The sequence below is a fragment of the Amphichorda felina genome (assembly GCF_050947745.1).
Source record: "Amphichorda felina strain 45539 chromosome Unknown scaffold_6, whole genome shotgun sequence".
NCBI classification, from domain to species: domain Eukaryota; kingdom Fungi; phylum Ascomycota; class Sordariomycetes; order Hypocreales; family Bionectriaceae; genus Amphichorda; species Amphichorda felina.
In genome coordinates, this window is record NW_028145044.1 from 2,620,520 (window position 1) to 2,640,180 (window position 19,661).

The 19,661-nt window shown below is 55.1% G+C and overlaps 7 protein-coding genes across 7 annotated transcripts; 5 read left to right on the top strand and 2 right to left on the bottom strand.

Moving 5' to 3' along the window:
• Positions 1–870: 870 nt before the first annotated feature.
• Positions 871–2,375, top strand: ACO1O0_006672 (ankyrin repeat domain-containing protein; the record flags this gene model as incomplete). The annotated part of the gene is made up of 2 exons (XM_083196055.1): positions 871–874; positions 943–2,375. 2 exons carry the CDS (start codon positions 871–873, stop codon positions 2,373–2,375), a joined length of 1,437 nt encoding a protein of 478 aa, XP_083049071.1.
• A 969-nt stretch (positions 2,376–3,344) lies between these two features.
• Positions 3,345–6,488, top strand: ACO1O0_006673 (MINDY family deubiquitinase; the record flags this gene model as incomplete). The annotated part of the gene is made up of 2 exons (XM_083196056.1): positions 3,345–3,408; positions 3,445–6,488. 2 exons carry the CDS (start codon positions 3,345–3,347, stop codon positions 6,486–6,488), a joined length of 3,108 nt encoding a protein of 1,035 aa, XP_083049072.1.
• A 547-nt stretch (positions 6,489–7,035) lies between these two features.
• On the top strand, positions 7,036–8,023 carry ACO1O0_006674 (uncharacterized protein; the record flags this gene model as incomplete). The annotated part of the gene is made up of 2 exons (XM_083196057.1): positions 7,036–7,170; positions 7,229–8,023. The coding sequence occupies 2 exons, from the start codon at positions 7,036–7,038 to the stop codon at positions 8,021–8,023; spliced, it is 930 nt and encodes a 309-aa protein (XP_083049073.1).
• Positions 8,024–9,505: 1,482 nt separating this feature from the next.
• On the bottom strand, positions 9,506–10,976 carry ACO1O0_006675 (NAD(P)/FAD-dependent oxidoreductase; the record flags this gene model as incomplete). The annotated part of the gene is made up of 2 exons (XM_083196058.1): positions 9,506–10,462; positions 10,521–10,976. The coding sequence occupies 2 exons, from the start codon at positions 10,974–10,976 to the stop codon at positions 9,506–9,508; spliced, it is 1,413 nt and encodes a 470-aa protein (XP_083049074.1).
• Positions 10,977–11,873: 897 nt separating this feature from the next.
• Positions 11,874–13,463, top strand: UGA2_4 (NAD-dependent succinate-semialdehyde dehydrogenase; the record flags this gene model as incomplete). The annotated part of the gene is made up of 3 exons (XM_083196059.1): positions 11,874–11,970; positions 11,993–13,301; positions 13,352–13,463. 3 exons carry the CDS (start codon positions 11,874–11,876, stop codon positions 13,461–13,463), a joined length of 1,518 nt encoding a protein of 505 aa, XP_083049075.1.
• Positions 13,464–16,024: 2,561 nt separating this feature from the next.
• On the bottom strand, positions 16,025–17,799 carry ACO1O0_006677 (uncharacterized protein; the record flags this gene model as incomplete). The annotated part of the gene is made up of 5 exons (XM_083196060.1): positions 16,025–16,264; positions 16,343–17,309; positions 17,368–17,470; positions 17,533–17,597; positions 17,651–17,799. The coding sequence occupies 5 exons, from the start codon at positions 17,797–17,799 to the stop codon at positions 16,025–16,027; spliced, it is 1,524 nt and encodes a 507-aa protein (XP_083049076.1).
• An 831-nt stretch (positions 17,800–18,630) lies between these two features.
• ACO1O0_006678 (FAD-dependent oxidoreductase) lies at positions 18,631–19,479 on the top strand (the record flags this gene model as incomplete). Its single annotated transcript, XM_083196061.1, has 2 exons — positions 18,631–18,659; positions 18,726–19,479. 2 exons carry the CDS (start codon positions 18,631–18,633, stop codon positions 19,477–19,479), a joined length of 783 nt encoding a protein of 260 aa, XP_083049077.1.
• Positions 19,480–19,661: the final 182 nt, after the last annotated feature.

A 19,661-nucleotide genomic window follows, 5' to 3' on the forward strand; every position in this document is an offset into this window, starting at 1 on the left:
TGAGTAGATCTGTCTGGGCAGTAGGAAGTCTCTAATCGGCTTGTAATGCTTATTACAGCGGTGTTATTCTGCTGGGATTCACAAGCCGGTTAGGGATCCATGGCTGTCCGAACGAAACTACTCTTCTTATTAAACTTCCGGGGCTAAGTTTAACTAGGTTTCGCTGGGTTGAATGTCAATTCAAAGCACTAGAGTCCTGTCCCAAAACCAAACGTCGACTTGATAGGTTGCTAGTGTCTCTACCTCGATCTCTAGACGAAACCTATGAACGGATGCTACTCAACATTGACAAAGAGTCCGAGGACGATGCAAGACGGATTCTGACTTTGCTCTGTTGCGCCAAGCGACCCTTGACGGTACCGGAACTTATTGAAGCGGTCGCAGTGGAACTAGGAGATGACCCTAGATTTGATCTGGACGGTAGGCTGCCTGATGGAGACGAAATTCGTCGCATTTGTCCTGGGTTTATCGAACTTGACGAGAACCGATTTATTGATGCCACTGTACGCATCGCACACTATTCAGTCCAGGAGTACCTAGAATCTGAACGGATACACGGCAGGGTTGCAAAATTCAGCGTGAAAAGATCAGAAGCTCACGCCGAAATAGCCTCTGTCTGTCTGACGTATTTGCTGCAACCCGCCCTGTCAGTGCCAGGGACTTCAACACGTGCACTCTATCCGCTCGCACTCTACGCCGCACAAAGCTGGCACAAGCACTATCGTAATGGAGCCAAACATCTGTATCAGGTCGAAACCCAAGCAGTCCGACTGTTTGGAAATATGGGGGGTGCATTTGAGACTTGGGTTAGCATCTGGGACGTCGACCATCGCGATCACCACCACAGATGTAAAGGATCGTCCGTTTATTATGCGTCATTCCTTGGACTGGATTCTGTTTTGTCTGAGCTTCTTCGTACGTTCCCGCGGCAAAGTTCGACAGATTTCTATGCCGATGTCAATTCACAAGGCGGATACTACGGAAATGCCCTACAAGCTGCATCAGTGGAAGGGCATGAGGCAGTAGTCCGGTTGCTCCTCGAGAACGGCGCCGATGTTCACGCAACGGGCGGACGCTTCGGAAATGCCTTGAATGCGGCATTGTTAAAAAGGCACGAGATGGTGGCCCAGTTGCTCCTCGACAACGGTGCCGACATCGACGCACAAAGCAAATACCACGGAAACACCCTGCGTGTGGCATCAGGGGAAGGGCACGTGGCGATAGTCCGGCTGCTTCTCGAGAACGGTGCCGACATCAACGCACAAGGTGGATACTACGGAAATGCACTGCAGGCGGCATCAGTGAAAGGGCATGAGGCGGTAGTCCGGCTGCTCCTCGAGAATGGTGCCGATGTTCATGCACAAGGTGGACACTACGGAAATGCCTTGAATGCGGCATTAGTTGAAAGGCACGAGGTGGTGGCCCGGCTGCTCCTCGAGAAGGACGCCCACAATGCACAAGACGGCGGCTTCTATATAGGGGCTCTAGAGGTGGCAACAGGAAAAGGGCTAGACTCAATGGCCCAGCTTCTTGTTAAGAAGTGTGCCAGCGCCAACGTATCAGGCAGCGAGTTTGGAATTGCCCTGTATTACGCATCAACGGAAGGACTCGAGGCGACAGTCGCTATGCTTCTCGAGAGATATATTGACATTAACGAACGAGTCGTAATATACCGTTCCCTGAAGGCAGCATCACGGCATGGCCACAAGGGAGTGGTCCGGCTGCTCCTTGAGAAGGGTGCCGACATTATTGGAAAAGCCGGCTATGGAGATGCCCTGAAGGTAGCATCGCTACATGATCATAAGGCAGTGGTCTGGCTGCTCCTTGAGAAGGGTGCCCATATCATTGGACAAGCCAGCTATAGAGATGCCCTACAGGCGGCATCAGTTAGGGGTTGCGAGGCAGTGGTCCGGCTTCTCCTCGATAAGATCACCGACGTTGGCACACCGGGCGGAGACTTCTATAGGGATGCTCTAGAGGTGGCATCAGGTAGCGGTTCCGAGGTAGTGGTCCAGCTACTTCTCGATAAGATTACCGCTATTGATACACCGGGCGGAGACTTTTATAAAGATGCTCTACATGCGGCATCAGGCTGGGGTTTCGAGGCTATAGTCCAGCTGCTCCTCGATAAGATTACCGATATTGATGCACCGGGCGAAGATTTCTATAAAGGTGCTCTAGAGGCGGCATCATGCTGGGGGTCTGAGGCTGTGGTCCGACTGATCCTCGATAAGATTACTGCCGTCGATACACCGGGCGAAGACTTCTATACAGATGCCCTAGAGGCGGCATCAGGCAGGACTTCCAAGACAGTGATCCGGCTACTCCTCAATAGGATTACCGACGTTAGCATACGTGGAGGAGACTTCTATTAAGATAAAGTTACGCCGTATGAAGGTGCCCTTGCCGCTGCCCCTGACGTTTGAAGATGCTGGTTGGATTCCTCCCTTCTGGTTACTCGTCTTCCTCTCTTATTCTCTGTCGGCATAGTCTTGCACCCGATGACTGCTCAACAAGCCCCTGCCAATCCGTCACCAAGAATCGGCACCCCACGCTAGGTAACTACACCAGATCGATTCTACCTGATTACACACCTTGATACTAGTCTGGACACTCGTAGCTATTATTTGCTGCGTTACCCGGCTAGATTTAATTCGAATCAAAATGTTGTGCCCGCAACCGTGAATATGGAATGCCCTAACCAATGCTCCCCCTAGATTTTTTAAAAGTATCTAGAGAGGGGATTGGGACTTGAAGACTAAGTTTCTTAATCCCCAGCGGCCATCTCACGAACGGTTGAATACAAGTTTCACTTACCCATTGCACATGGACGGGGTTGACTTTTAAGGAAAGGCCGAAACGAAAGAGTTGGGGCGAAGTTATGGTCAGCCTGGGATGCACCGCCACGTGGCTGGGTGCTGACGCTTCAGCCATCACTGAGCTGGCTTCGAGCTCAGGAACGCGTATGCGCAATCCCCACCTCGACCACCAACAACTGCTCATGCCAGCACATAATCGAGGCCGCTTTGCCATTTGCCACTCTGAGTCCTACAATTAGAGCATCGGTCACATATTCTCTCCGACGTTCCCCATCTTTACCCTTGGGGCTGGTGGCATCATTGGCTTCGAGATTGGTGTGGCTCCTGTGCAACTTGCGACGTCATCCATAGATGTCCCACCGTCAACCTTGCCTCAACTTTTGCCTTACTCATCCCCTAGGTAGCTAGGGCACCATCGTAACTTTCCGACTCCAATGTCGAAGGCATTCTTTGACCTTTGACCGTCCATTCCCCCGGCGCATGCTCAGACGCACCGAACTCATCTGATCTCGCGACCCCGCTAGCATGACGATTACGAGGAAGCCTATCTCGGGCCCGTCACCCCGCGCTGGAGAAACCGATAACGACCGTCCCAATACGCTTAGAAGGCAGGACTCATGGGAAGTCTACTCGGACGATGACGAAGCCGGATACTCCGATGGCCCTTCGAACCAGCGCCCCCAGCCTGGCACCTACGCGAGTCCGACCTACACCCCGTATCGACCTGCTGGGGCTCACGAACCACAACAACAGCACGTGGATAGCGTGCCGAATAATGAGGCATTGGGACAGGACACAGAGTCGAACAAACTGGACCAGACCCCAGACTTCCTCCGACCTGGCGGCGGGCGAGCTCAGACCAACCCTTTTTTGCGGAAGAAGGTGCCGAAGAACCCAAACACAGCCCCCACCGAGCAGCTCTCCAAGCTGAACGTCGGTGAGGCGACTGCTAGTCCATGGCATCAGCCGGTCAAGTCTGAAACGACATCCTCTTCCAACTACGACACCCCACCCGCCACCGTCACGTCGGAGACGAATCCGTGGACAGGTGACCCTGCAAGCCAAGCCTATTCTCCAGCATCCGAGACTGCTGTCTTTCCCATCAATCCCCGAGAGGTTGTGCCGGAGCGGCAATACCCGCAGTCGCCTGTCCAGATGGGAAGAGACCCATGGGCCTCTGCTCCGAATAATCTTCCCCAGGTGCCCGCTCAACCGCCACCACCTCCTCCGCAACCCCAGCACAACCCTTGGGTACCCGGGGCTTCCAGCCGCCCACAGCAAGCCTCGCCCGCGCCCGCGCCACCTCCACCTCCGGCGTTCCCAGAGCCTCCGGAGCCTCCAGCACCCCCAGCACCGCCTGTATACCAGGCTCCGGGATTCTCTCCTCCACAAGCCCCCCAAGCTCCCCAAGCTCCGCCAGCTCCGCCAGCTCTGCAACCCCCCCAAGCTCCTACACCACCTTCAGAACCTCCAGAACTCTACGATTCTCCGGCACCTCCAGCATACGCGGCCTCACCTACAGCATCTCCGCCGCCACAACCCCCGACTCCTGGTTACGCAGAAACCAATCCTTTCAATCGCCAGGATGGAACGTCCCCCAAGCCGCCCACCTCCCAGTCTCACTCCCCGGCGTTGATGTCGGTTCCGTCTGATAATAATTCCACATGGGCTGATGCTTCACAAGAAGTAGGCGACAAGGCTCCCCAGCTCCCCCCCGTGGCGGGAACATCCAGTGGAACGACCCCTGATCACAGTGTTTGGGAAGGGCTGGGTGCCTTTGACCATCCAGACATGCCAGACAAGCCAGATAAGGGCAAGGACAAGGCCGCCGCTGACTCCCAGATTGACGAATGGAAGTTGGTTGATGTCGGAGAACCTTCTTCAAACACGAGCGGCCAAGGTGGCGAGGAAGCTGACGAGGAACCTCAGCCCGCCTTGCCCCCTCGACCTGCATCTGGGGAAAACTCGCAATGGGTCTCTCCCCGGCCTCCTGTCGACGCTAAGTCGGAGACATACCAGGTCAAGAAGATCAAATGGCACGATGCAAATTCAATTCAGAACCCACGCGTCTCACCCATTTTGGTCCAGAATGCGAACGGACCTTGCCCTCTGGTCGCCCTTGTCAATGCCCTCTCGCTGACTACACCGGCCGACGTCAGCGACAACTCCCTTGTGGCAGTCTTGCGCTCTAGGGAGCAGATTAGTTTGAACCTCCTACTGGATGCTGTTTTTGAGGAACTCATGTCGCCGAGACGCACCAATGCGGATGCCGCTCTCCCCGATGTTGGAGAGCTGTACGCATTCTTGGTCAGTCTACACACGGGCATGAATGTCAATCCTCGATTTATGCCCACCAGTGCTATGAGGGCCGCATATGAGCGCACTAATCTGACGAACTTGAATTCAAATGAGCGTGCAAGCCTTATCCCCGGCACTTTTGAAAACACGCACGAGATGGGCCTCTACGCCACTTTCAAGATCCCCCTCATCCATGGATGGCTGCCGCCCACCAGCGACCCCGCGTATGGTGCTCTAGAGCGCCAGGCTCAGACCTACGAAGACGCACAGAATCTCCTTTTCCGCGAGGAGGAACTGGAGTACAAGCTCTCCTCCTCCGAGGGCCTTACGGGCACCGAGCAGCAGCTTTACCAGGACATCGTCACCATTAAGAATTTCCTCGAATCGTCCGCCACACAACTCACGGCCTGGGGCATCCAGGTCATATCCAGGGCCATTCGACCCGGGACATTTGCCATTCTCTTCCGTAACGACCACTTTAGCACGCTGTATTGCCATCCGCAGACCAAGGAGCTGGTGACACTCGTGACTGACGACGGGTATCGGTCTCATGATGAGGTGGTGTGGGAGAGTCTGGTCGACATTAACGGTGAGCGCACGCAGTACCTCTCTGGGGATTTCAAGGTGGTTGGTTCTGGGTCCTCCAACTCTTTTGGAGGATATTCAGAAGACCAAGGAGAGTGGACGACGGTGGAAAACCGACGCGGAAAGTCACGCCAGGAACCCGAAGAGAGCGGTGCTCTTTCTGCCCGTGAGCAGGAAGACCGTGACCTGGCCCTGGCTTTGCAACTGCAAGAGGAAGAGGACCAGCGGCACCGGGAGAACGAAGCCCGTCGACGGCGCGAGCAGAACCTATCCAGCCAGTACATTGAGCAGCAAGGCCGCCACCCCTACGGCAACGTCGGGAGCGGATCGCGGGCACCGGGCCCAAACAGCATCGCGCCTGCGCGCCGCAGCTCTAACGGCGTCAGCATCCCCATATCGACCGCGTTACGGGTACCGCCGCAGTCGACGCGGTCGCCGCGGTTACCGGCGCAGCAGGTCCGCCCGCTTGTGCCCCCGCGAACACGCAACGTCCCCGCGACAAATCGGCCGGATCACAGTGGCGACGCGCCACCCCCCTATGAGCAGGCTGCGCACGACGAACCATTTGTGCCCCCGGTGGGACACCCGAGCCATGCTGGCAGCGTTACGGACGGATCTTCGCTGGCGCCCAGCGCGAGCACGACCAGTCTGCCTCCGAACCGGGGACAGCGACCGGCGGGCCAGTCGATGGCGACTCGGGCGGCGTCGGTGGCTCAGACAGCGGGAGCTAGGCCGGGAGGAGGGTCTGTTGGCGGGACCAAGGATCGCGATTGTGTTGTGATGTGAGGGAATTGGAAGGTTCGCAAGATCTGGGAGATAGGGTACATTTGCTGTAATCATTGCGCGGTGTGGCATATTGCTGATTTTGCTCCTGAGAGATACCATAGCTGACGTTCGTGGCCGAGATATACCTCTCTGGTGGAGGTGACTCGAGGCATTGGCGCTGAAGAATAGGGACGCTCGAATACTCGAATGATAGCGTTGGCGAAACGCCACGATGGACGAGGTTATGAGGCACGAGGCACGAAAGACATAGCCGGAGTCAGTTTATTTAGTATCTAGTTAATGACGTGAATGAAGCCATTTGAAATGTAGCTACTGGGATATCTGTTGACTACTAATTATCGTGAATGGTGGTGACTCGGGTGCCCCATGTCGATCGATGATGTCGCTCTGATTCGCCCCCTACGCGTTTTGGGAAACATCAAATCTCCCCGAGTCGTCGACATCACCATTTTTCGACACCTTGTCACCAGCCACACCACCTCACCTCACCTACCACCTTCGCTCATCCTCTGCACCACAGACGAGGTATCTCAGATTTGTCCTCACCATGTTTGATATTTCTGCCGCGGAGCCCGCCTCCACGGGCGCGGGACGTCTGTCGGCGGTGCTGGAGGGCTGGATGCCACCGTCATGCGAGAACTGGGAGCTCATTCTCACCATCTGGCAGTGGGCGTTTCCCATCGTGAGCATCTCCATCAGCAGTAACCCACCCCCGAAGGACATACTGACCTCACTTCTAGCTCGCCTCCCTGCAGTGGATCGTCAAGTGGTACGGCATGGGCAAGACCTCGGTCAACAGCCGCCTCAACCTCCCTGGCCGCATCGCCTGGCTGACCATGGAAGCCCCCGGTTTCCTGACGCTCTCCTACATCATGCGCGTCCTCCCCGCGCGCCAAGGCATCGACGACCTCCCCTGGCAGAATAAGGTCCTCGGGGGGCTCTTCGTCATCCACTACCTCTACCGCGCCGTGGCCTTCCCGCTCATCGCGCCCAGCATGTCGCCCATGCACGTCCTCATCTGGGCGTCGGCGCTGGGCTTCCAGCTCGTCAATGCCACGTGCCTGGGCGCGTGGCTGGCGGCGTACGGCCCCGTCACGGAGGCTGCGTGGGAGGGGAGCGTGCCGCTCGCGCAGTTCGTCGCGGGCATTGCGCTGTTCTACGTGGGGCTGGCGGCCAACTTCTTCCACGACGAGGAGCTGCGCGAGATCCGCCGGCGGGAGCGGCGCAGGCAGGACAAGCTGGTGCGCCAGCAGCAAGGCGGGGGCCAGGGCGCAGCATCGGTGGACAAGCACTACCGCATCCCGCAGGCTGGGCTGTTCCGGTACGTGCTGTACCCGCACTACCTGTGCGAGTGGATCGAGTGGACGGGCTTCTGGATGGCGGCGGGCTGGGGGAGCGCGCCGGCAAGGGCGTTCCTGGTCAATGAGGTATTTGCGATGCTGCCGCGCGCGGTCAATGGGAGGAAGTGGTATGTGCAGACGTTTGGGGAGGACAAGATCCGCAGCAAGTGGGTGGTCATCCCGGGCTTGATCTGAGGGAGGGCGATGACATCAAAGTGCTGCGGGGTCTGCTGGCACATGAATCTGCTGGCACATGATAATAATGCCATGTTGCAACGCATCTCGGGTGCGACAGCCGAGGAGGGAGCCTATAAGTGGTCAAGGGCTGCGGCTCTTGTTGTCGCTGTTGTCGTACGCCATTCAGCTCTATCAACATCAATGAAAATGATGGACGATGCAACTCATCTCCCGCCCTGGGATCTCCCTCCTAGTGTGACTTCACGCTTCGTCGACACATCGCCCGTGGGGTTGAAGGTGCACATCCTCGAGGCTTTGCCGCGTCAGACCCATCACAAGCACCGCCGCCCGCCGCTGATACTCCTGCTCCATGGATTCCCAAATCTCTCCTACGACTGGCGCTTCATCATGGACATGCTCGCCAACGCCTGCTATCACGTCGTCGCCCCCGACATGCGCGGCTTTGGACGCTCGCACAATGCTGACCTGAGCCCCGTCCATCAAGACACCATTCGGCCTCTGACGGCCGTGCGTGATATTGTTGGTTTGGTGCACGCGCTGGGCTACGAGTCCATCCACACGCTTGTGGGCCATGACCTGGGGTCCTTTGTGGCGGCTATTACCGCCCTGTCTCGACCGGACATGGTTAAGTCGTTGGTATTAATGGCGCACCCCTGGAAGGGTATTTCGAGACGATCCTTTGGAAAGGATGGCCCTCCTGCTGCTTTAGCGTCTGTGACTCTGACACCTGAGATCCCAACCTGGGAGAGAACCCGAGACCCCGAGATACACTCGTCGCTCGCCAAGCTGGATCCTCCGCGGAAGCACTACAAGTGGTACAACACATCGGAGGGATCCAACAGCGACTGGACGTTCCCAACGGGCCAGCCACTGCGCGACTTCCTGAGGGGCTACTTCCATGTTAAGTCCGGAGCGTATACACGGAACAATCCCCGTAAGCTCCAGTCTTGGACGGCTGAGGAGATGGCCGTCATGCCGCACTACTACATCATGAGGGCCGACTTGGCCGTGCGCGAGAATATCCAGCTAGACATGGCCGGCGAGCCGCAGGACGTCGTCGACCGTCTTCCAGAAACCCTCTGGATGACCGACGCAGCCTTGGGTGTCTACGAGCAGGAGTTCACGCGCAACACCTTCCGTGACGCCCTCCTGTGGTACCGTGTGCTCACGGACCCCGTCCACCAGGCGGACCTGTACCACCTGGCGGGGCTGAAGCTGTCGATGCCGACAAAGTACGTGTCTGGCACGCGTGACTGGGGCACGTACCAGAACCCCGGCGCGCTGGAGGCATGTGAGCAGGGCGTGAGCGTCGAGCCTGCGTGCTGGAGGGGGACGGTGCTCATTGAAGGGGCTGGGCACTGGGTGAACATGGAGAAGCCCGTGGAGTGTACCACTGAGATCCTGAGGATAGCTGGGTCGGTGGCGAGGTCTCGCTGATAGTTTGGCTGGCTGCAAGTCTCTGGTATTTATTCCTGTAAACTAAAGTTTTGAACGGGTCCATCTGTCTATACTTTTAGGCGCATCAGACTGCAGGTGATGCGTTATGTCCAAGATTGGACGCCCCTGGAGAACCACCCGTCGATCCTTGACGTTGAGATTTGCCTCGCGTCCCCAGCGCCACTTGTGCCTCATCTGCTTGACTTGGTCTGACGTCTTGGGGGCGAGGGCAGACGGTGTTCCTGGTTCGGCAATGTCCAGCGCCTCGCAGATGTACTGTCCTACGACGGGTAGAAACTTGAAGCCATGGCCTGATCCGCCCGTGGCGACACTCAGGCCCTTGATTTCAGGATGATGGTCGATCAGCCACCCGCCGTCTGGTGTCATGGCGTCCCAGCACATCTTCATGTCGAAAAACTTCTTTTGCGCGAGACTCGGTGCCCAAAGGCTCAGAACATGGCGGATACCATCTTCGGCCAGGGCCGGGATGCGTGCTGCGTTGGGAGTACCGACTAGGGATGAATTGGGGAGGGCAATACCGACGTTCCCTCGGTCCTCCTCGGCTTCAGGGTCGTGAGTGAAGCCCACAATGCCGAGGCCTAGTTTCATGAGGCCGGTAGAAGGGTCGGGAGGGAAAAAGTACCCGTGGTGGTACATGTCAACGACAGGGTACTGGAGCCAAGTCTTCAGCTCCTCAGGGTCATCGAGTTTCCAGTGTGCAATGGCAAAGCCCGTGGGGTGAATCTGCGTATCCAAACCGGGGAGGAGCTTCTCGTTGGTTGTTGAAAATGCGCCGGGGGTGTAAATCACTTGGTCGGCGTAGTGGGAGTTGCCACTCGCCGTCTTGACGCCAATCACCTGTGATGCGCCGCCTTGAGCCTCGAGGATGTTTTCGATTACCAGACCACGCTGTGAGTCGCCGATGAATTTCCCACCGAGTGACTGGAACTCCTTCATGGCTGAAATCACGGCCTCGCGAGGATTGCCCCACCCGGCATTCTGTCATTCTCAGTCAGTAAGAAAACATGCGGGAGATCCTCTTCTTCTTCGTACTGACCGGATTAAGGTAAAAATCCCACCCGTCAAGCTTCTTGTCATTTCCCAACAGGGGGAACCTTTTGTGAAGATTCGAGACCTTCCCTTCGCCGCCAAACTCCTCCACCTCGACCCCTATCTCCTTCAGCACATTTCGGCACTTCTGGGCAAACGGGCTCCCCGGAGGCGCGGCGGTGACTCTACCACTCTCTCTGTAGTGGCCTGAGAAGACTGGGTCTGTGCGCCATGCCTGGATTGCCTCCTGTGCGAGAGCCGCGTAGAAGGGATCCGCGTAGTCTGGGCGGATCGCGCGGGAAGTGTCGTTTCCTGAGGCCGAATCCACTGATGGGAATGGCTGCGAGTCAAGAAGTAGGACGTCCACGTTGTGTTGATGGTATCGCTGGAGGTATAGTGCAGTGGAGAGACCGAAGGCGCCCGCCCCGACGACCACGACGCGTTTCTTTGCGGGAGCTGCCATGACTCTAGCTGTGAATTGGGATATAGATATAGACCATATGAGTAAGAGAAGTCGCCGAGTAGTGCAACTAGTTTGTGTAAGCCGAATCAGATGGGCGGCAGTTTGCTTGCAGTTGCGAGGAAAACACGCCGTTGAACTATTTATTCAATGGAGATCTCCTGTATCACTGGAGTAAACGAAACAGTTGGGCTTATGGGTTTACGGCAAAGGCAAAACGGCATTTCCGGGAGCAAGTCATGCCTAAAGCAGTAGAAATGAAGCGAGTGATAGGTACGTGGGCCTGCTCCTGTTACTGCAGGACACTAACTCGATCGAGTATATCCCAAGCGATATTCCCCCCTGCGAGCCACGTGTAACATCGGATCCGGTTTCCGGCAGATTTAGACCCAGGTGTATTAATTGCCTAGTTCCTCGGGGAATTAACTGGTTGTGGTTAATAGAGGCGAGATAAGATCTACGCACTTGGTGACGAGTCTCAGTTGCTAATATCTCCCATGCTAAGGGGAGCGAGATTGGTAGAAAAAGTGTTCTAGGCAAAGGCCAATAGCGCCCTTGATATGAGATTAGCGAGATAAGATATATTCGTACACCGAAGCTCCATTTACTTGTATTGAATAAATGTATTCATATTGGAGTATGCATGCAGGCACATTGTGCTCAACATACTTAATGACAACGACGGAATTACAAATACAGATCAGTGGATGCGACACAAATTCCTCTTACAGAATATTTCAAGGAGCGAAATATATATATATATATGCGAAAAAAAACTTCCAAATCCCCATATCCTCCACACCGCAAAAAGTACTTGTTGCTTTCAAACAATCATGGCTCACCAAGTTCCTCCGGTAAGCGCAATGCAGGCCCCTCTGAACGCATCATAAATAATTAACGATGGAGAAGTTGAAAGATCCGTCTCTTTTCATTGACAAGTGTTACGTTGATGGGAGATGGATAGGCGCTGCATCGGGGGAGGTATTCGAGGTCTACGGTAAGCTTCCATGTCCATACAGCCAGTTCACCCCGAAAAGCTGCTAAGGCAAAGAAACCGGCAGACCCTTCTAATGGAAAGCTGATCGGGACATGCCCCGAAATCGACACAGCTGATGCAGAAAAGGCTATTGCGGCGGCAGCAGCGGCATTCCCTCGCTTCCGCTCCACTCTGGCCCGTGAGCGAGCCCGAATGCTGCGACGCTGGTACCAGCTCATGGTCGACAATTCCGAGGACATTGCCACGCTCATCACATGGGAGAACGGGAAGCCTATTGCTGACGCTAGGGGAGAGGCCACATTTGCGGCTAACTTCCTGGAATGGTTTAGCGAGGAAGCACCGAGGGTGTACGGAGACACAATTCCCTCGTCCGTGTCCGGGAATCGTGTTATAACCATCAAGCAGCCCGTGGGAGTCTGCAGCTTTATCACGCCATGGAACTTCCCAGCAGCTATGATTACCAGGAAACTCGGGCCTGCCCTGGCTGCTGGATGTACCGTTGTCGCCAAGCTGCCCCCCGAAACTCCATTTACGGCTAATGCCATCGCCGAACTCTCCCGGCGAGCAGGTATTCCAAAGGGCGTTGTCAATTTTATAACCACCGACAAGAACGTCATCAAGATCGGCGAGCTCCTAACAACCCACCCGACGATCCGCAAGGTGTCGTTCACTGGCTCCACGGCAGTCGGGAAGCTTCTCATGAGACAGGCCTCATCGACCGTTAAGAAGGTCTCGTGGGAGCTAGGTGGCAACGCCCCGTTCATCGTGTTCGAGGATGCAGATATCGATGCTGCTGTTGCGGGGGCCGTTGTGTCCAAGTTCCGCAGCTCAGGCCAGACTTGTGTTTGCGCCAACCGCATCTATGTGCAGCGAGGCGTTTACGATGAATTTGCCAGCAAGTTTACCAATAAGGTGAAGCAGTTCAAACTCGGCCCTGGGTTCCAACCGGGTGTCACCCATGGGCCCTTGATCCACCCACGGGCTGTTGACAAGGTTCATCAACATGTCCAGGATGCACTGTCCAAGGGAGCAACACTTGTTGTCGGGGGAAGAAAGGCGGAAGAGCTTGGTGAATGCTTCTACTGTCCGACCGTTCTCACTCATATGACCAGCGACATGAGACTTGCGCGCGAGGAGACGTTTGGTCCGGTTGCCGGTCTCTTCCCTTTTGATACGGAAGAGGAGGTGATTGGGCTTGCGAACTGCTCTGAGGTTGGTCTCGCAGCATATTTTTATGCAAGCGACGTGAAGCGAGTGATGCGGGTGGCGGAAGCTCTCGAGGTTGGAATGGTAGGCATCAATACTGGCCTTATGGCTGATGCGTCCTCGCCGTGAGTTTTCCTGTATTCCCTCACACATTGTGGTACTGATCTGTCAATAGTTTTGGTGGGATTAAAGAGAGCGGGTTCGGCCGCGAGGGTAGCAAGTATGGCATTGATGAGTTTATTCACGTCAAGACTCTGACACACGGGGGAATCGAGTCCCGCTTGTAGACAGACGAAAAACAAAAAATAGCGTTTTGAATCTCAAATTTTTATTACGGTGCCATAGAACATTGACTATATCCACTCAAAGACGTATCTGCTGGAGAGCATACAACTCTCCCAGACAAAGGTCCTCATCCCATTCTCCTCCACCAAGGCCGTCATCGTCCCATCCGAGCGACTCGTGATCAACCACACATGGATCAAGATGTGTTGGATCTGCTCCGCCATTGCATTCCTCGGCCAAGAATCTGCACCGTTCCCCGCTATCAACCTCCTCATGTGGTTGAGCATGGCCGCCTGCTGCTGGGGACATCTCATTTGGCAGCCGGCAATGAAGTACGGCCACAGGTAGCTGGAGGAGCCCAGTTTACCGCAGGGAGGGATGGAAACACCCGATTCAAGAAGGTGAAATATTTGGTCGACGTAATCGACTGTCTGAGTGTCATCTGCTGTGTCGTCCAAGTCACGACGGATGTTCTCTAGCAGGATGAGTGCCGCAAGCCGGAACGCTTCTGCGGTGTTCTCGACTGAATCTTCCGACGCCATCTCTGTTACAGAATCTCCTCTTGGGCTGTTGAAAAAATCGTGAGAAGGCTTCAAGGGCGGAAATTGATCAATGTTTTGGAGCTGTCTTTCCATTTCGTCGACCCATTCCCACTGGGCACCTAGGCCGGAGATTGGGGATAGCTGCTGTCGGCGCAGCTGACTTGTAATGGCCACTATAAGATCCAGAAGCTCATTTGAGCATCCAGCAAAGGGGTTGATCTCCGTACGTGGTCTGTCCACCAGGGCGAGCCAGTAGGTAGCGTCGTGGAGTATGCCCTGTTGATCCTCGTGATGCGACATGGTAGTGTACGTGAGGACGCTCCTCGAGGCGAAATACTGGCACAGAAAAGAGAGTATCGCCTTTTCGTAGTGGGGGTCGTGCGATTTAGCAAGTAGCTCCTGTTCAAACAGGTTACGGACTCCCTGGGAGTGCGCTCTCCAGGGGCGAACGGGCACCCCATCCGCATTGGTGACGCTCGTCCCGGGGCTGTAGATTTCAAAGAAGCACAGCATAAGGATGAGGCTCAGACTCTCAAGCCTAGAGAAGGAAGATGTCGTCTTTGTCGTGATGGATTGCTGCAGGCCACGCAGAGCGGCTGTTTGGTGCCGTAGCGCCGCTGTGTGAAACCGGGTATCGTGTAGCTTCATACTACTCGCCGCAACAGCCAGTACACCTTGCAGAAGAAGGGGGGATTGGTGGACGAGTGGTAGCACGACTTCACGATAGGTGTTATTGTCGCCATTCCTCACCATGCATTTAGGACACATCTTGCATGTGTCTGGATGCTGGGTCAGCCAATCATTCAAGGGAGAAGAAAGGCCGTGACTTACAGAAATTAAAGAGCATTTTCTCCTCGCTTTTCATGTCAGGAAGCGGGTATATGTAGTTTATAGATGTTGCAGGAAACAGCATGAGCGACATATTTGGTAGGCCCAGGTCGAGACTAGCAGAGCCGTCTGAGGTATCGAAACCTCTGTAATGGGAACTACGATTGGGAGTGCCAGTTTGAAACGCAGTTTTAGCCAAGGCTGTAATGTGGTCATTCTGCAGCACACTGGAGTCGAGGTCGGAAGGGTTCCATAGTAGGACTGCATCAGGGGATGGCTGTGGGTGCGGATCATGCGGTGGTGGAGTGGCCACGCGATAAGCCAGCTGTAATACATCCTCCGGGTCGGTTTCGCAAGGGTATGAAACGGGACAAGGCTCCTTTCTGGACTTGGACTTCCTGGTACGGTTGTTTCCAGGCTTCGCTCCTTGCCTGGGCCATCGGATCTGGACGCCGTAGGTGCACTCTAGTTGGCCGCGGGTGCATCTTTCGCAAGATGGTTTGGTTTCTGTCAGACGCAACAGTGAGACATGAGATCTACAGGGCAGACTGAAAGATTTACATCTACATACCGTCACATTTCAGCCGTCTCTGGCGGCAAGTCAGACACCCAGTGGTGGTTCGGCTCGTGGGTCTCCGGCCATAGAATGGAACTTTGGGGCATGGTGATGCCGACATGGCTTGGTTCTTGGTGACGCAACAAGCCACAGCAGCCAATTGGGCGTGTTAAGAAATAAGAAGGATTGAAACTCCTGTCCGGGGATCTTTGCAGCAGGAGAGATATGAATCATGGTGGTGGCTGGTGACTCGTGAGGGCACTGAGGGGTGTTTTGCGGGCCAAAGCCAGGGGACCCAGTAACTTGCAGATAAGACGGAGAACCCTGGTTCTGCAAGGGTCCAGACTTGCGGGGTAAAAGATAGCCGAGTGACAGGAATCTAGAATTCTGGATTATGGATGACGATTGACGGCCTTTACTGGTAAGCCCGCCGAGTCCGGCTGCGTAGTCGATCTGGGCACTGCGTTCAATCCCAAGTGCTAGATGATGTACGTTTTATCTCCATCTGGCCCTCAATTCGTTTAAAATAATTTGATTGATAGTTTGGTGAGTGTTGATGAAATTTCATGCTTGACATTTACCTGCTCAATTATCGTGTCCTCTGGCTGTTCACTGCTAACGTCCCAACCTCACAAGCTTACAGCGAATACCTAAACAGGGGACTCTCATCGCCCATTTCCGTCAGCTCCTCCGGCGTGTACTTGTCCATGACCTCCTCCACAGACATGGAAGCCCTCTTCCTGTTAATCTTGTTCAAAATGAGATAGTAAATCCCCGTCCAGACGACGCCGAATACTGTCAGCATGGCAAGGCATAGTCCAAAGCCCGTGGGATACGTGGGCGCCTCGTCTGCGAGAAATATGTTTGAGCCCAGGATCTATTTAGAATGGAGTAAGTTAGCAAACGGGACCAGCAACCCAAGAATAAGATCAAGGGCGAACAAGAGGATACATACACCACCAAGCTGAGCGATGGACATCATGAGTCCAATGCCGGCAGCGCGCTTCATCGAGCCCGCCATGTTGAGAGCCACCCAGGCCATGACACCCGGGGAAACCGGGTACAAACCACCAGCCATGAGGAAGATGCCGAAGTAGGTGACACCGGGAATATCAGTGGACCGAATGCTGGCGATGATGATGACGAACCCGATAACCGCCATGGTGTTTGGCAAAGCTATAGCCAGCGCCCTCTGCCGGTAGCGGTCGGCAGCCACGCCCGAGAGAATGGTGACGATGCACGCAAAAACATAAGGAGGCGCTGTCATGGCCTGCGCCTTGATGTTCGAGTAACCGAGACTGTTGACGATGCCCGGAAGCACGAAGCTGATGCCGTAGACGACTGTGGCGACGGTGAATTCGATCAGCGCCACCGAATAAGTGTGGATGGAGCGAAATGCCTTCTTGACGTCGCCTAGGGAGAAATCTTCCTTCTCCTTAATTCCTGTCTCTCCGCCGGCTGCATACTTGTTCCTCAGCATGAGATACTCCTTTTCTTCGTCGCTCAGCCACCCCTCGACTCGTGCCGGTGTAGGGCAGATCCAAAAGAAGGAGACGGCGCCAACGACAACGGCCAGGAGGCCCTCGAGGACGTAAATCCAGCGCCAACCACGATACCCCCAGGTGTAGTCAAGATGGCCAATGCCGTAGGCGAGAAGCCCTGAAAAGGCACCCGCGATGGAGGCGGCGGAGTAAAAGACGGTCATCCTCGTATGCAGCTCCTTGGGCGAGTACCATGCTGTCAGAATGAAGGTGCATCCGGGGTATATTCCAGCCTCGACGAAGCCCAGAATCAGCCGGAAAGCGATCCAGCCTCCATAGGTGCTCTGGCAACCAGCGCAGATGACGCTTACGCCGCAGGCTATCAGGAGAGTTGGCAGCCAGAAGCGTGGGCCCACGCGCTTGAGCATGATGTTGGATGGACTGCACCGTGGTCAGTTATTGTGATTCAGAGGCTCATAGAGGGGTTTGGAGAGCATACACTCCTCCAAGGGCGTAGGTTATGAAGAAGACGGAGAGCGAAGTGTTCCATTGCTGGCCGTTGATGTTCAGATCTTTGAGCGTGCCAAACAACTTTGCATTTCCTATTGTATTTCTTTGTCAGTATTAAATTGGCAAACAAATGACTCCCATTGTGGACTCGCACCCGCATTAGACCGGTCGATGTACGCCAGTAGGTAGACAAGGACCAACTGGGGTAAGACGTGGAGACTACATCTCGTCAGTATAATAGTTCGCCCAGCGAATTTTCGTAGCTGGCGTACTCAATCTTGCGAACAAGTGCGTTCAATCGCTCGCCTGAGAAGCTCTCGCTCATCCGACAGTAGTGCTCGTACTCGGTTTCCATGACACCGTCACCGGAGTCGACAGTTTTGGTGCCATGATCCGAGTCGGAGATACCCTTGGTATCCATTGCGATACAACGGCAAGATCACAGTCGATTTAGACGGTGGAATTTTGGGGTCGAGGATATGGCTGTGACTTTCACTCCTCGGGTTGGGAGATGGTGGAAGTTATTATGTTTGACGTCCCACCGAGGCAGGCCAAAGCAGGGGGTACGACGGGGAGTCAGCGCCACTTCCCCAGGAATCAAAGGCTTACCCAGATAAAGCGATGTAGCCAAGGTTGGGATTGTGGTGATTGCCGATATGCCACGTCTACCCCAGTCTCGGACTCCCAGCAGCAGATGCGCCACGAGCCATATCCACGGGCCAAGAGCACTTCTAGATCCGAGTCCGGCGAGATGTCAAAGGAGATGAGGCACCCCCCCCACCGATCCTTACCGTAAAGCCGGGACAATGTGCGGGCCAAAACAAGCGAGATACCCTCACTCTAACCGCTTTCGGTACAAAGCAGACGAGACGAGGGCCGGGGGCAACCAGGATCAAATGTGGGCCAAACTGAAAGGCATGGCCCCGCTCTACTAAACGCATCGGGAGAATTCTAGACGAGATAAGCGCTGATTATGCCGTACTGTTGGGATGGATGGTAAGCGAGATAACGATCCAGTATCTAGAGTAGCCTAACCGCTTGGGGTGTCTCTTAGACGAGAAGCATGCAGCCCACCGTTAGCCACGAGGACGGACGACAGAGGGGAGATGGCATGTCCCCAAGTATAATATTTAAACAAATTTCAGCTTGTTAAATGCCATAATATCACCAGCAGTCAAAATCCCAGGTGTATTATCCAAACCAGAAAAGAATCCATTGGCTTACAGGTGGCATCTTTCCACTCAGCTGCATCATGGCAAAAGTCACGATTCTTGGTGCCGGGTAAGCTGGCAGTCCGACGCACACTTTCATACCGCCTTCATGACTTACTTACAAGGAAATTCACAGAATCACCGGTCTGGCCATTGCCAGTTCCCTGCCCACACACTATGATATTACCGTGGTCGCCCGCAACCTCCCCGGCGACCCGGAGTCCACCGAGTGGGCGAGCCCCTGGGCCGGCGCCGTCTTCATGGGCATGGCAGGCTCCAACGAGAAGGAGCAGAGACGCCAGCTCGAATCTTTCTGGGTCTGGTGGAGGCAAGCCCTGCGGTATCCCGAGTCGAGCGTGAGGCAGGTGGAGATGGAGGACCTCATCGACGACGCCACCGTCGACAAGGTGTGGTATGCCAACAAACTCCCCGACTTCAGGGTCATGTCCAAGGAGGAGCTTCCAGAGGGCGCACCGTTCGGCATGGCGTACAAGTCCGTCATCATCACACCTTCGGTGTATCTTGTCTGGCTGAGGAAGCGGCTCGAGGCATCAGGCGTCAAGTTTAAGCGACTGACCGTCAACTCGCTCGCCGATCTGCGAGGGATGGGCCACGATATCTTGATCAACGCCAGTGGTGTCGGGGCTCGGCACCTCAAGGACGTGGCGGATCAACGCATGCAAGAGGTCCGTGGACAGACGGTGCTGATAGAATCCAAATTCAACAAGATCTGGATCCGCCGTGGAAAGGACTATACCTACGCACTAGGCCGCCCGGACGGGACGACTATTCTCGGCGGCATCAAGCAGTACAACAGCACGGTTACCAAAGTTGATGACGATCTTCGCGCCGATGTAAGTATTCATGCCCCTGAAAGAGATGTAGAGTGACCATATCCCTTTGAAACGTTGAAACTTACACATACATCCAGATCTTCCGAAGGATACACGAGAACATCCCCAAGGACTTCCCTTCCCCTGCACCCGCCGACTTCAAAGTTGTTCGTGACATTGTGGGAATTCGACCCCAGAGAGAAGGAGGTGCTCGGGTTGAAAAAGAAATCGTTAGTGGG